At 47.6% G+C, this 13,674-nt stretch overlaps 1 protein-coding gene across 1 annotated transcript in view; it reads left to right on the top strand.

Annotated features, from left to right (window-relative positions):
• Positions 1 to 13,674, top strand: part of rad17 (RAD17 checkpoint clamp loader component) — a 155,434-nt gene that overhangs the window by 129,424 nt on the left and 12,336 nt on the right. The window contains exons 19-21 of the mRNA XM_052068405.1: positions 10,738 to 10,823; positions 10,903 to 10,985; positions 11,068 to 11,159. Of these exons, the coding sequence (XP_051924365.1) occupies positions 10,738 to 10,823; positions 10,903 to 10,985; positions 11,068 to 11,159 (261 nt within the window). The remainder of the gene's footprint in view (positions 1 to 10,737; positions 10,824 to 10,902; positions 10,986 to 11,067; positions 11,160 to 13,674) is intronic.

Below are 13,674 nucleotides of genomic sequence, written 5' to 3'. Positions count from 1 at the left end.
TGTGGTGATAAAGCTCCTCGGTGGCAAGGCCCCAGGGGTGGATGAGATCCGCCCGGAGTCCCTCAATGGCCTTGAGTCAGGCTCTGGATGTTGTGGGGCTGTCCTGGTTGAAACGCCTCTGAAACATCGCGTGGTCAACGGGCAGAGTGCCTCTGGATTGGCAGCCCGGGGTGGTAGTCCCTCTTTTTAAAAAGGGTGACCAGAGGGTGTGTCTACATGTGTTTTGTGGACTTGGAGAAGGCGTTTGACCGTGTCCCTCGGGGATTTCTGTGCGGGGTGCTTCGTGGGTATGGGGTACCGAACCCCCTGATACGGGCTGTTCGGTCACTATACCACCAATGTAAGAATTTGGTTCGCATTGCCGGCAGTAAGTCGGAATCATTTCCAGTGAGGGTAGGACTCCGCCAAGGCTGCCCTTTGTCGCTGATTCTGTTTATAACCTTTATGGACAGAATTTCTAGGCGCAGCGTTTTGGTGGCCACAGTATTGCATCCCTGCTTTTTGCGGATGATGTGGTGCTGTTGGCTCCTTCAAACAGGGCTCTCCAACTCTCACTGGAGCGTTTCGCAGCAGAGTGTGAAGCGGTTGGGATGAAAATCAGCACCTCCAAATCTGAAACCATGGTCCTCAGTCGGAAAAGGGTGGAGTGCCCCCTCCGGGTCGGGGAGGAGATCTTACCCCAAGTGTAGGAGTTTAAGTATCTTGGGGTCTTGTTCACGAATGAGGGCAGAAGGGAGCGAGAGATTGACAGGCGGATCGGTGCAGCGTCTGCTGTGATGCGGACATTGTATCGATCTGTCGTGGTGAAGAAGGAGCTGAGCCAAAGGGCGAAGCTCTCAATTTACTGGTCAATCTCCGTTCCAACCCTCATCTATGGTCACGAGGTATGGGTCGTGACCGAAAGAACGAGATCCCGGATACAAGCGGCCGAAATGAGTTTTCTCCGCAGGGTGTCCGGGCTCTCCCTTAGAGATAAGGTGAGAAGCTCGGTCATCCGGGAGGGGCACAGCTTCTCTTCCACATCGAGAGGAGCCAGATGAGGTGGCTTGGGCATCTGATTCGGATGCCTCCTGAACGCCTCCCTGGTGAGGTGTTCCGGGCAGGTCCCACCGGGAGGAGACCCAGGACACGCTGGAGAGACTATGTCACCCAGATGGCCTGGGAACGCCTCGGGATCCCCCGGGGAGAGCTGGAAGAAGTAGCTAGGGAGAGGGAAGTCTGGGCTTCCCTGCTAAAGCTGTTGCCCCCGCGACCCAGCCCCGGATAAGCGGTAGAAGATGGATGGATGGATGACTCTCAGTGCAAGCCCTCCCTACAAGGCGGAGGCTGCACGCAAAAGAGCTGAGTATGCTCAACTTAAAATTGACATGGAAGTTGAACGAACCCACATTGATGCAACACTGAATGCTTTTAAAGAAGAGATTGAAGCCGAATCTGCACTTGCTGCATCGAAGTGAAGGGAGTAAAGATGACTTGGCTATCGGCCCTCATTTATAGCCAGCTGTATCAAACCATACATTGAGGACTACATCGACGCACACTTCAACCCACAAATAGATGAGAAAGCTGATAAGAGAAGGCAGTAAACCCTCCACAGCTCCAAAATAAGTCTTGTCAAAAACCCTCATGTCAAATGCATGGCTAGGGGAGAAGAATAGATATATAAAAAATAATAAATCCTCGTCTCACCCCCCTCTCGGGTGGTGTCCATCCCTCATTCATCTCGGGTCCTCTGCCAGAGGCCAGGAAGCTTGAGGGTTCTGCACAGTATCCTTGCTGTTCCCAGCACTGCACATTTCTGGACTGAGATGTCCGATGTTGTTCCCGGGATCTGTTGCAACCACTCATCTAGTTTGGGGGTCACTGCCCCGAGTGCTACGACCACCACAGGCACAACTGTTACTTTGACCTTCCAGGCTCTCTCCAGCTCCTCTCTGAGCCCTTGGTATTTCTCGAGTTTCTCGTGTTCCTTCTTCCTTGATGTTTCCATCACTTGGGACCGCTACATCCACTACGTCTTTCGTCTGCCCTTTATTTGCGAACCAACCAGATCACGATATCTGGTTGGTTCACCATTACCATCTTGTCAGTCTGGACCTGGAAGTCCCACAGGATCTTCACTCTGTCATTCTCCACCACCTTCGGAGGTGTTTCCCATTTTGACCTTGGGGTTTCCAGTCCATACTCCGCACAGATGTTTCGGTAAACTATGCCAGCCACCTGGTTATGGCGTTCCATGTAGACTTTCCCTGCCAGCATCTTACACCCTGCAGTTATGTGTTGGATCGTCTTCAGTTATGGCCCGGTGGTACATCCCGTGTAGGGGCTTGTCCTCCCATGATGGTCCCTCTTCCAGCGCCTCATCCTCTGTTCCCCATTGTCTGAGACGTTCTTTGAGTACATCGTCCGTTGGAGCCTTCTCCTTGATGTATTCATGGAGCTTGGATGTTCTCACACTCCTTCCTTTCGGCTTATGTACAGTCTCAGGGTGCTGGATTTGGGATGGAACCCACCATGCAAGGTTAGGAGCTTTCGGGTCTTAACGTCTGTGGTCTGAATCTCTTCCTTTGGCCACCTTATTATTCCTGCAGGATATCTGATCACTGGCAGGGCATAGCTGTTTATTACCTGGGTCTTATTCTTGCCATTGAGCTGGCTTCTTAGGACTTGCCGCACTCGCTGGAGATATTTGGCCGTTGCCGCTTTCCTTGTTGCCAGTTCGAGGTTGCCATTGGCTTGTGGTATACCGAGGTACTTGTAGCTGCCCTCAATGTCTGCTATTGTTCCTTCAGGGAGTGAGGACCCCCCCCCCCCCCCCCCCCCTCAGTGTGGACTACCTTTCCCCTCTTAGTCACATTCCGACTGCATTTCTCAAGCCCGAATGACATCCCGATGTCGCTGCTGTAGATCCTGGTTGTGTGGATCAGGGAGTCTATGTCCCTTTCCATGTAGAGGAGGTGACTGATCGTAGCTCCATTTCTGAGCCGGTATCCATAGCCTGTCTTGGTGATTACTTGGCTGCATAGGGGGTTTAGTCCTATGCAGAACAGCAGTTGGCCATGTCCGGGCCTGGTGCTCTTCATATCTGAGACTCTTTCCTGTATGCCTGCCACTGTTATGGTAACTGGGTTCTGTTCAGGGAGGTTGCTGTGCTCCTCTCTCAGGGTCACCAGATATTGTGCATTGCTGTTAGTCTTGGTGGGTCAGCTCTGTTGTTAGGACCCTGCCACTGAGCGTACACATTCGCAGGTTGTGTTGCGAGCAGCCTGTTTATTCGTCTGACCTCATTCTCTTTCTTGCACCGCTTTAGGCGGCTGGAGAAGGCTTGGAGCCTTTGTTTGGCTGTTTCGAGTGCTTCAGGTATGGTCATCTGGATGTATCTCTCAGGTATCGGCCTTTTCATCACACCTCTCTGGGCCTCTGTCAATTGACTCACACCTTTCCGAGCCGCCTTGATCTTAGCATCCAACCGTCTTTTCCATGGTGGGTAATGTATCTCATGGTTGCTCTTATAGCCAAGCATCTCTAGGATCACTGATGCTGAAGCGTATATCAGCTCATTGGTTTCCGTGATCGTGACGGTAGGGATCGCCCTCAGTGCTGCATTCACACTTTCCACGAGACTTTCATGTGGTACTTCACATAGCCTTTGTAATCTGTTTCTAGGTTTCCCAGCTTTCATTCTCGCCATGATCTTAGCTTTCAGGTCAGTTGTTGCCTCGCTCAGCATTTCATTCATTGGGGCTTGCCTCCCAATCTCTGGTATGACCTCCTCCTCTGATCTGACAGACTAGGGCCCTTCACCATGGAACCTGCGTTGTACCTCATCAATCTCAAGTTGTGACAGCAGTTGTGGATGTTGGAACACTGAGCTACTAGTTGTTTTGTGGTCAACCGTGACTGTGGGTTTTGAAGTAACCATTTAGCCCACATTCTTTGCATTTTTGTAGGGTTGCTTGATTAGTACCATTCCAACAGAGCCATGTTATCGCATCTCACCCATCTCCGCTTTGTTCCAGTAGCCCATTTTTCATCAAGATGCTCTGGTTCCCCAGCATCTAACGCAGACCTTGTTTGGCCGGGCGACGTCTGAGCCGGCATGTCATTCATTTTATTGTCTCTCATCATTGTATGAGGTCGCCCACACTGGATGGTGTTATGTGCTCATTTTTTGCCCCAAGCACCGTCTCCCGTACGCCAAACAAATGCCTTATCAACTGAGCTATCCAGCTGCTATATAGTCCATGCCCATGTCTGTTTTGCCAACCACGGCAGCACGAGACACCGAAAACGGATACTTAAAGAGTTTATGAATGGAAAGTTTACTTTTAAAAAGTTGCCAGATTGCTCCACTGACAAGACCAAAGTTATCTGTTCTCTCTCTCTGTATCATACAGGTATACGATGTATGCCACTGACGCGATTGTAACTTGTTTGCAACTCTTTTGTGTGGAAGATTACAGTGTTCTGTGTCCATATAAATAGAGCGGGTGGAGCTTCTCTGTGTTCGTCTGACAGTGACAGTGCACTGCATTGGTTGCGACCTAGCGAAAATAAAACGTCTCCAGTGTTGTCATCGAACCAAATGTAGTCATTCGAAATGAGGTCTCCACAAAACCGTAGAGAGACCTCCGCACAAGACCAACACAATCAACATAGCCCGACTGTGTTAGGGGGAGTGAACCCCCCCCCCCCCTCCACCCCCCTCCTTTCAGAAAGGTTTGCCCCAGCAGCACGGGTGCTTGCACTTGTTTGTACGGCCAGCAGTTTTGAATACAGCGGCACATGATGAACACTGGTGTCCTGTGTCTTGTTATTCTTCAACATACAGAAACAGACTGCTGTGTTCAAAGCAAACTTGAGATTAACGAAGTATGCAACCATGGTTTAAATCCACCATTGGCTGAGCACTAGTTTACCTTAGATGTGCACATTATAATGTTATATTGCTCTGTTTTTTATTTCATAAAAAAAGCTGTTAAAGCAGCTGTTGTGTGACAAAATATTTTTCTCACTGTTGTTGATGGACAGTAATATTGTGTGAGAGATTATGTGTGAATAACTGCTCCAAGTGAAAAAATTTCATGTAAAATAGAAAATTGAAATTGTTATTTCAGTAAATATTTGCATTTGGCACAGAGAAAACTGATCCATGATTCCATGTTGATGAGAGCATTAAAATGAGGAAAAATAGGACAAAAAGTGTAAAAGGAAATTCAGAAATGATAAAAAATGTGTGAGTAATCACGATTAATTTTTTTGTTCATTTGAGTTAATTATGACAGTTGCACTTTTAATTAGATTAAATATTTTAATCGTTGGCGGCCCGGTGGTCCAATGGTTAGTGCAGTGCACAGTGCAGAGGTCGTGGGTTCGATTACGGCTCCGGCCTCCCTGTGTGTGGAGTTTGCATGTTCTCCCCGGGCCTGCGTGGGTTTTCTCCGGGCACTACGGTTTCCTCCCACATTCCAAAGACATGCACGGCAGGCTGTTTGAACACTGAAAATTGCCCCTAGGTGTGAGTGTGAGCGCGGATGGTTGTTCGTCTCTGTGTGCCCTGCGATTGGCTGGCCAACCAGTTCAGGGTGTCCCCCGCCTACTCTCCGAAGACAGCTGGGATAGGCTCCAGCACCCTAATGAGGCTAAAAGTGGTTCGGAAAATGAATGAATGAATTTTAATCGTTTGACAGCTCTCATATATAAATAAATAAATAAATAAATAAAAAATCCTCATCTCACCCCTCGGGTGGTGTCCGTCCCTCATTCAGCTCGGGTCCTCTACCAGAGGCCAGGAAGCTAGAAGGTTCTGCGCAGTATCCTTGCTGTTCCCAGCACTGCACATTTCTGGACTGAGATGTCCGATGTTGTTCCCGGGATCTGTTGCCAACCACTCATCTAGTTTGGGGGTCACTACCCCGAGTGCTCCGACCACCACAGGCACGACTGTCACCTTTACCTTCCAGGCTCTCTCCAGGTCCTCTCTGAGCCCTTGGTATTTCTCGAGTTTCTCATGTTCCTTCTTCCTGATGTTTCCATCACTTGGGACCGCTACATCCACTACAACGGCTTTCCTCTGCCCTTTATCTATGATCACGATATCTGGTTGGTTCGCCATTACCATCTTGTCAGTCTGGATCTGGAAGTCCCACAGGATCTTCGCTCTGTCATTCTCCACCACCTTCGGAGGTGTTTCCCATTTTGACCTTGGGGTTTCCAGTCCATACTCCGCACAGATGTTTCGGTAGAGTATGCCAGCCACCTGGTTATGGCGTTCCATGTAGGCTTTCCCTGCCAGCATCTTACACCCTGCAGTTATGTGTTGGATCGTCTCAGGTGCCTCTTTGCACAACCTACACCTTGGGTCTTGTCTGGTGTGGTATATCTGGGCCTCGATGGCTCTGGTGCTCAATGCCTGCTCCTGAGCAGCCAGGGTGAGTGCCTCTGTGCTGTCCTTCAGGCCAGCCCTCTCTAGCCACTGATAGGACTTCTTGAGATCAGCCACTTCAGTTATGGTCCGGTGGTACATCCCGTGTAGGGGCTTGTCCTCCCATGATGGTCCCTCTTCCAGCGCCTCATCTTCTGTTCCCCATTGTCTGAGACATTCTCTGAGTACGTCATCCATTGGAGCCTTCTCCTTGATGTATTCATGGAGCGTGGATGTTTCATCCTGGACAGTGGCTCTCACACTCACTAGTCCCCGGCCTCCTTTCTTTCGGCTTGCGTACAGTCTCAGGGTGCTGGATTTGGGATGGAACCCTCCATGCATGGTTACGAGCTTTCGGGTCTTAACGTCCGTCGTCTGAATCTCTTCCTTTGGCCACCTTATTATTCCTGCAGGGTATCTGGTTGCTGTTTATTCCCCGTCTCTTATTCTTGCCAGTGAGCTGGCTTCTTAGGACCTGCCTCACTCGCTGGAGGTATTTGGCCGTAGCCGCTTTCCTTGTTGCCAGTTCGAGGTTACCATTTGCTTGTGGTATACCAAAATACTTGTAGCTGTCCTCAATGTCTGCTATTGTTCCTTCAGGGAGTGAGACCCCCCCCCCCCCCCACCTTCAGTGCGGACTACCTTTCCTCTCTTATTCACCATCCGACTACATTTCTCAAGCCTGAATGACATTCCGATGTCGCTGCTGTAGATCCTGGTTGTGAGGATCAGGGAGTCTATGTCCCTTTCGCTCTTAGCATACAGCTTTATGTCATCCATGTAGAGGAGGTGACTGATTGTAGCTCCATTTCTGAGGCGGTATCCATAGCCTGTCTTGGTGATTACTTGGCTTAGGGGGTTCAGTCCTATGCAGAACAGCAGTGGGGAGAGTGCATCACCTTGGTATATGCCACATTTGATGGACACTTGGGTAAGTGGCTTGCCATTGGCTTCAAGTGTGGTTTTCCACAACCTCATCGAGTTCGCAACGAAGGCTCTTAGGTTAGGGTCCTGTTCACCTTATACAACTCCAAGCAATTCAGTGATCCATGTGGCATCGAGTCATAGGGCTTTCTTGTAATCAATCCAAGCTGTGCACAGGTTGGTATGTCGGGACCTGCAGTCTTGTGCGACTGTTCTGTCAACCAGGAGCTGATGTTTGGCTCCTCTGGTATATCTACCAATGCCCTTCTGTGCTTTGTTCATGTATTGATCCATGTGTCCACTTATCTTAGCTGCAATGATGCCTGACATGAACTTCCATGTTGTGGAGAGACAGGTTATTGGCCAATAGTTGGATGGGGCTGCACCCTTCGAGGGATCCTTCATGATCAGGATCGTTCGCCCTTCGGTTAGCCATTCTGGGTGAGTCCCATCCCTCAGCAGTTGGTTCATTTGTACTGCTAGGCGTTCATGGAGTGCTGTGAGTTTCTTTAGCCAGTAGGTGTGGACCATGTCCGGGCCTGGTGCTGTCCAGTTCTTCATATCTGAGACTCTTTCCTTTATGTCTGCCACTGTTATGTTAACTGGGTTCTGTTAAGGGAGGTTGCTGTGTTCCTCTCTCAGGGTCACCAGCCATTTTGCGCTGCTGTTATGTGCAACCTCCTTCTCCCATATGCCTTTCCAGTACCTTTCAGTTTCCAGTCTTGGTGGGTCAGCTCTGTTGTTAGGACCCTGCCACTGAGCGTACACTTTCGCAGGTTGTGTTGCGAACAGCCTGTTTATTCGTCTGGCCTCATTCTCTTTCTTGTACCGCTTTAGGCGACTGGACAAGGCTTGGAGCCTTTGTTTGGCAGTTTTGAGTGCTTCAGGTATGGTCATCTGGATGTACCTCTCGGCTATCTGCCTTTTCATCACACCTCTCTGGGCCTCCGTCAATTTACTCACATCTTTCCGGGCCGCCTTGATCTTAGCCTCCAACCGTCTTTTCCATGGTGGGTAACGTATCTCATGGCTTCCATGGTTGCTCTTATAGCCCAGAGTCTCCAGGATCACTGATGCTGAAGCGTATATCAGCTCATTGGTTTCTGTGATCGTTACGGTAGGTATCGCCCTCAGTGCTGCATTCACACTTTCCATGAGACTTTCAGATGGTACTTCACATAGCCGTTGTAATCGGTTTCTAGGTTGCCCAGCTTTCATTCTCGCCATGATCTTAGCTTTCAGGTCAGTTGCTGCCTCGCTCAGCATTTCATTCATTGGGGCTGGCCACCCAATCTCATCATCTGCATTCTTTGGGGCTTGCCTCCCAATCTCTTGTATGAACTCCTCCTCTGATCTGGCAGCCTGGGGCCCTTCACCATGGAACCTGCGTTGTACCTCATCAATCTCAAGTTGTGACAGCAGTTGCCGTTTGTGGATGTTGGAACACTGAGCTACTAGTTGTTTCGTGGTCAACCGTGACTGTGGGTTTCGAAGTAACCATTTAGCCCACATTCTCTGCATGTAACCCCTCTGACTAGGGTTGCTTGAGTAGTAGCATTCCAACAGAGCCATGTTATCGCATCTCGACCATCTCCGCTTTGTTCCAGTAGCCCATTTTTCATCAAGGTGCTCTGGTTCCCCAGCATCTAACGCAGACCTTGTTTGGCCGGGCGACGTCTGAGCCGGCATGTCATTCGTTTTATTGTCTCTCATCATTGTATGAGGTAGGCATTAGCGTGAAGGATCTTGCCCAAGGACCCACACTGGATGGTGTTATGTGCTCATTTTTGCCCCAAGCAGGATTCGAACCACCGTCTCCCCGTATGCCAAACCGATGCCATACCAACTGAGTATATATATAAAAAAAAAAAATCCTCATCTCACCCCTCGGGTGGTGTCCGTCCCTCATTCAGCTCGGGTCCTCTACCAGAGGCCAGGAAGCTTGAGGGTTCTGCGCAGTATCCTTGCTGTTCCCAGCACTGCACATTTCTGGACTGAGATGTCCGATGTTGTTCCAGGGATCTGTTGCAACCACTCATCTAGTTTGGGGGTCACTGCCCCGAGTGCTCCGACCACCACAGGCACGACTGTCACCTTTACCTTCCAGGTTCTCTCCAGCTCCTCTCTGAGCCCTTGGTATTTCTCGAGTTTCTCATGTTCCTTCTTCCTGATGTTTCCATCACTTGGGACCGCTACATCCACTACAACGGCTTTCCTCTGCCCTTTATCTATGATCACGATATCTGGTTGGTTCGCCATTACCATCTTGTCAGTCTGGATCTGGAAGTCCCACAGGATCTTCGCTCTGTCATTCTCCACCACCTTCGGAGGTGTTTCCCATTTTGACCTTGGGGTTTCCAGTCCATACTCCGCACAGATGTTTCGGTAGACTATGCCAGCCACCTGGTTATGGCGTTCCATGTAGGCTTTCCCTGCCAGCATCTTACACCCTGCAGTTATGTGTTGGATCGTCTCAGGTGCCTCTTTGCACAACCTACACCTTGGGTCTTGTCTGGTGTGGTATATCTGGGCCTCGATGGCTCTGGTGCTCAAGGCCTGTTCCTGAGCAGCCAGGATGAGTGCCTCTGTGCTGTCCTTCAGGCCAGCCCTCTCTAGCCACTGATAGGACTTCTTGAGATCAGCCACTTCAGTTATGGTCCGGTGGTACATCCCGTGTAGGGGCTTGTCCTCCCATGATGGTCCCTCTTCCAGCGCCTCATCTTCTGTTCCCCATTGTTTGAGACATTCTCTGAGTACGTCATCTGTTGGAGCCTTCTCCTTGATGTATTCATGGAGCTTGGATGTTTCATCCTGGACAGTGGCTCTCACACTCACTAGTCCCCGGCCTCCTTCCTTTCGGCTTGCGTACAGTCTCAGGGTGCTGGATTTGGGATGGAACCCTCCATGCATGGTTACGAGCTTTCGGGTCTTAACGTCCGTGGTCTGAATCTCTTCCTTTGGCCACCTTATTATTCCTGCAGGGTATCTGATCACTGGCAGGGCATAGCTGTTTATTGCTGTGTATATATATATATATATATATATATATATATATATATATATATATATATGTATATATATATATATATATATATATATATACATATATATATATATATATATATATATATATATATATATATATATGTATATATATATATATATATATATATATATATATATATATATATATATACATATAAACTGTTTATTACTCTTACAAACTTGTTCCCCATCCCCCCCCAAGTTCCAAAATTCCATATGCATTCCATGTGAAGAAATAAGTCATAAACCACTGTTCATGATATCTTACTGCTGAATTCTTCCTTTATTAACACTCAATAATTTCTGGTTAAAATGAGTAAATATGTATTCATCATCTGCTCAAGGAAGTGAACAGCTTGCAGTGGGAGCTTAGTTTGAACAAATTGCAGATGAAGACGTCTGAGCAGTTATGGGAGCAGAGATACAGCAGGTCAGATGAGTGTCATTTAATTTGTCATTTTAATTATTGCCCCTTTTTCTAACTTTACTGTCATTGTGATTTGAATTAGAATCTTGACTGAGAACAAGATGCTGACACAGAAACTTGAAGAGAGAGAAAAAGAACCACTGTGCCTCCAAGCAGAAAATTCAGGTCACTGTTGAAAGACACTATTTTTCACACCAATCACAATTGAGTGAAATGAAAAAAGTGGAATTCAACGCTGTGTTTTTAGTGCTTCGTCGACAATGTTTGGAGTTGTTTTCCATGCTGAATACAAAGGAGCAGAGAACTCATTCGCAATGCAGAGATGCAGGTGTACTGGAGGTAAGAAAATTCCACCTAAATGTGATGCCCCACCTTTTTTTTTGCCCCGAAACAACTTTAACACTACAAATACGGGATCAGGATGAAGATGCAATACACTTTTCAGTCACACTTTGTAGTACATGCCTCATTTCTTTCACAACATGCATTTAATGACTCCAACCTTAGGTTCAACTGCACCCTCTTATCCAGTTATAAGAGCTGTATCAACAATTCTCATTTGTCAATCAATTGTCATTGGATGGCGCCCGAGTAGGCAGCCTTCGGCAAGTGCTCTTCAAGAGCCTTGCTTTTTTGTTCTTTTTTGTTCTTTTTTGCTGTTTTTGTCTTTTGTTTTGTCACATGTTGTTTGTTGTTTCATTGTGTGGACCTGATATGGACTGTTTTCAGCGCTTTTTGGCCACGACATTCGTCAAAGGAGCAGTATCTGTGCTTGGTGGTTGCGCCTTCTCGGCAGCACGCCTGTACCAGCACAGATTTTGATTGGGAGGAATGTCGGCGCCATTGACTGTCGGTGCTGGATAGACCTGGGGCGCTTGTGTTTTTTGCGCCAGTAATGGGCAGCATTTTTCACAACCCCGATTTGTTCAGTGGCTATGTCAGCGCTGTTGGACAGTTGGCGTTGGTGCGGCTGGATGGATGGCCGCTGAAGTTGAGGATGAGGAGAGAGGAGCGTTGGCGAAGAGTGCCGATGCGTATTTGGAACCGTGAGTTGCCGCTTGGAATTGAAATGGATTTCCATGGGACAGGAGAAGTGAACCAATCTCTTTTATCGTCAATGGATGCTACAGCTTCTTGTTGACTTTGAAACTTAGCTTGTAGCCGACGTGTGCACATTTTGAGCATGACGTCTCTGATCCACTGGTTAAAAGACACTTTGATTCTCTCCTCTTTCATCTCAAACCGCTTCAAACAACAAAGCGTGTGACGGAAAAGTGGTTAGGACTGCACGACTGTCCGTGTTTTATGTTATGTGTTGTGTTTATTATTTTACTTTATGTTAACTGTTTTGTAAAGCGCTTTGTTACAGCTGCCGCTGTTGTGAAAGCGCTATATAAATCAGCATGTATTGTATTGTATTGTATTGTATAATTCTGCATTTACAGGGATAATTTTCTGTGACAATGTCAGACAGATATTATTTCACTATAATATTAAGGTTCCAGTTGACCAACTGGTTAGCACGTCCGCTCCACAGTGCAAATGTCCGGGTGTTGGATTCACCAGGCGCCTTAAGAGGGGCGGGGCTGCCAATGACAGGTGACCGTTCGCGCGACGTATAAAAAGCAGCATCGCATTATGTTACATTAGTGAATACACTCACTTCATCGTCTGCATGGCCCAATGGTAAGCTACGCGTATACTTTTCTTTACCAGATATCTAAAGTTAGCTTTGGATTTGATGATGATCCGTTGCTTTGTTTGTCTGCTTTGCATTGTGTACGTTGTGCTTTATGTTTGCCGCATCGTAGTGATGGGTCCATGAGGCCTCATGAGGCGTGTCGACACAATGACACACTGTGTTGATACTGTACTGATACTGTGTCGCTGACCACTGCCACCTGCTGGACCTTCAAAATCCCTGCAGCCAACCCACTTGACAGACTGAACAAACTGATTTGATGATGACGTGTATACAATGCACTACCTCACTCTACCCAAAGACTGGGACTGAATGAGTTAAAAGCTCAGTGTAGCCACAAGCGCCATTGTTTATGTTGTTGTTTATGCTGTTTATATTGTCTATACTGTTCAGATTACATGTCTTTTTTTATACAGTGTAGCTGCTATCCTTTCTTAGCTGCGTGTGTTTAATGCACAGCATGTTTACATGCATCTATGCACTGAGGATTGAGAGGAAGAAATTTCATCTATGCTGCACAAAGCATATTTGACAATAAAGATGACATTGACCCATGACAATATCATTCACATCCATGCATTCCTATTGTATCATTCAATGTGTTTCAATAATGTGAAATTCATGTGAATGAGGATGCTTGTGGGCTTTGTCTTAACAAATTTTGATTTAGAAAAATAAGATGCTCTAGTGTTTTAAATTGTCTGTTGCGTTGAATGCATGCTATTTCCCCTGTTGTGGAGAAGACACACACACAATGGAATAAGACATGTCAAAAATCCGAGAGGCACTTGGTGAGACAAGGAGATTTTAATGAATACCTTATTCTCCAAAAGGAGATCAAAATGGCTCTACGCGGCGGACAATTTGTATTTGTGCGGAAGCTGCTCCATAATATGCACGTACTGTAGCAACGTCACTCAAGTGAAGCGCGTCTCAGCACTCAGCAGTCGATAGTCTGCTGCTCTCAGCTGTCCGCGCGAGCACGTACTTGCGGTGTGACTTTTAATAGCAACGTGGCAGAGTCATCAAACATGCGGTGTGTTCACTCGCTGTCACTTTCTGGAACCCCCCCTTAGAGGCGGGACCTCTCAATCAACTAGAGTATGACGTACAGTACAAACGTTCATAAAACACTTCTCATATAATAATAGC

This window comes from Hippocampus zosterae, chromosome 6 (genome assembly GCF_025434085.1).
Source record: "Hippocampus zosterae strain Florida chromosome 6, ASM2543408v3, whole genome shotgun sequence".
Taxonomy (NCBI): Eukaryota; Metazoa; Chordata; class Actinopteri; order Syngnathiformes; family Syngnathidae; genus Hippocampus; species Hippocampus zosterae.
This window is presented reverse-complemented; position numbering and strand designations above follow the sequence as displayed.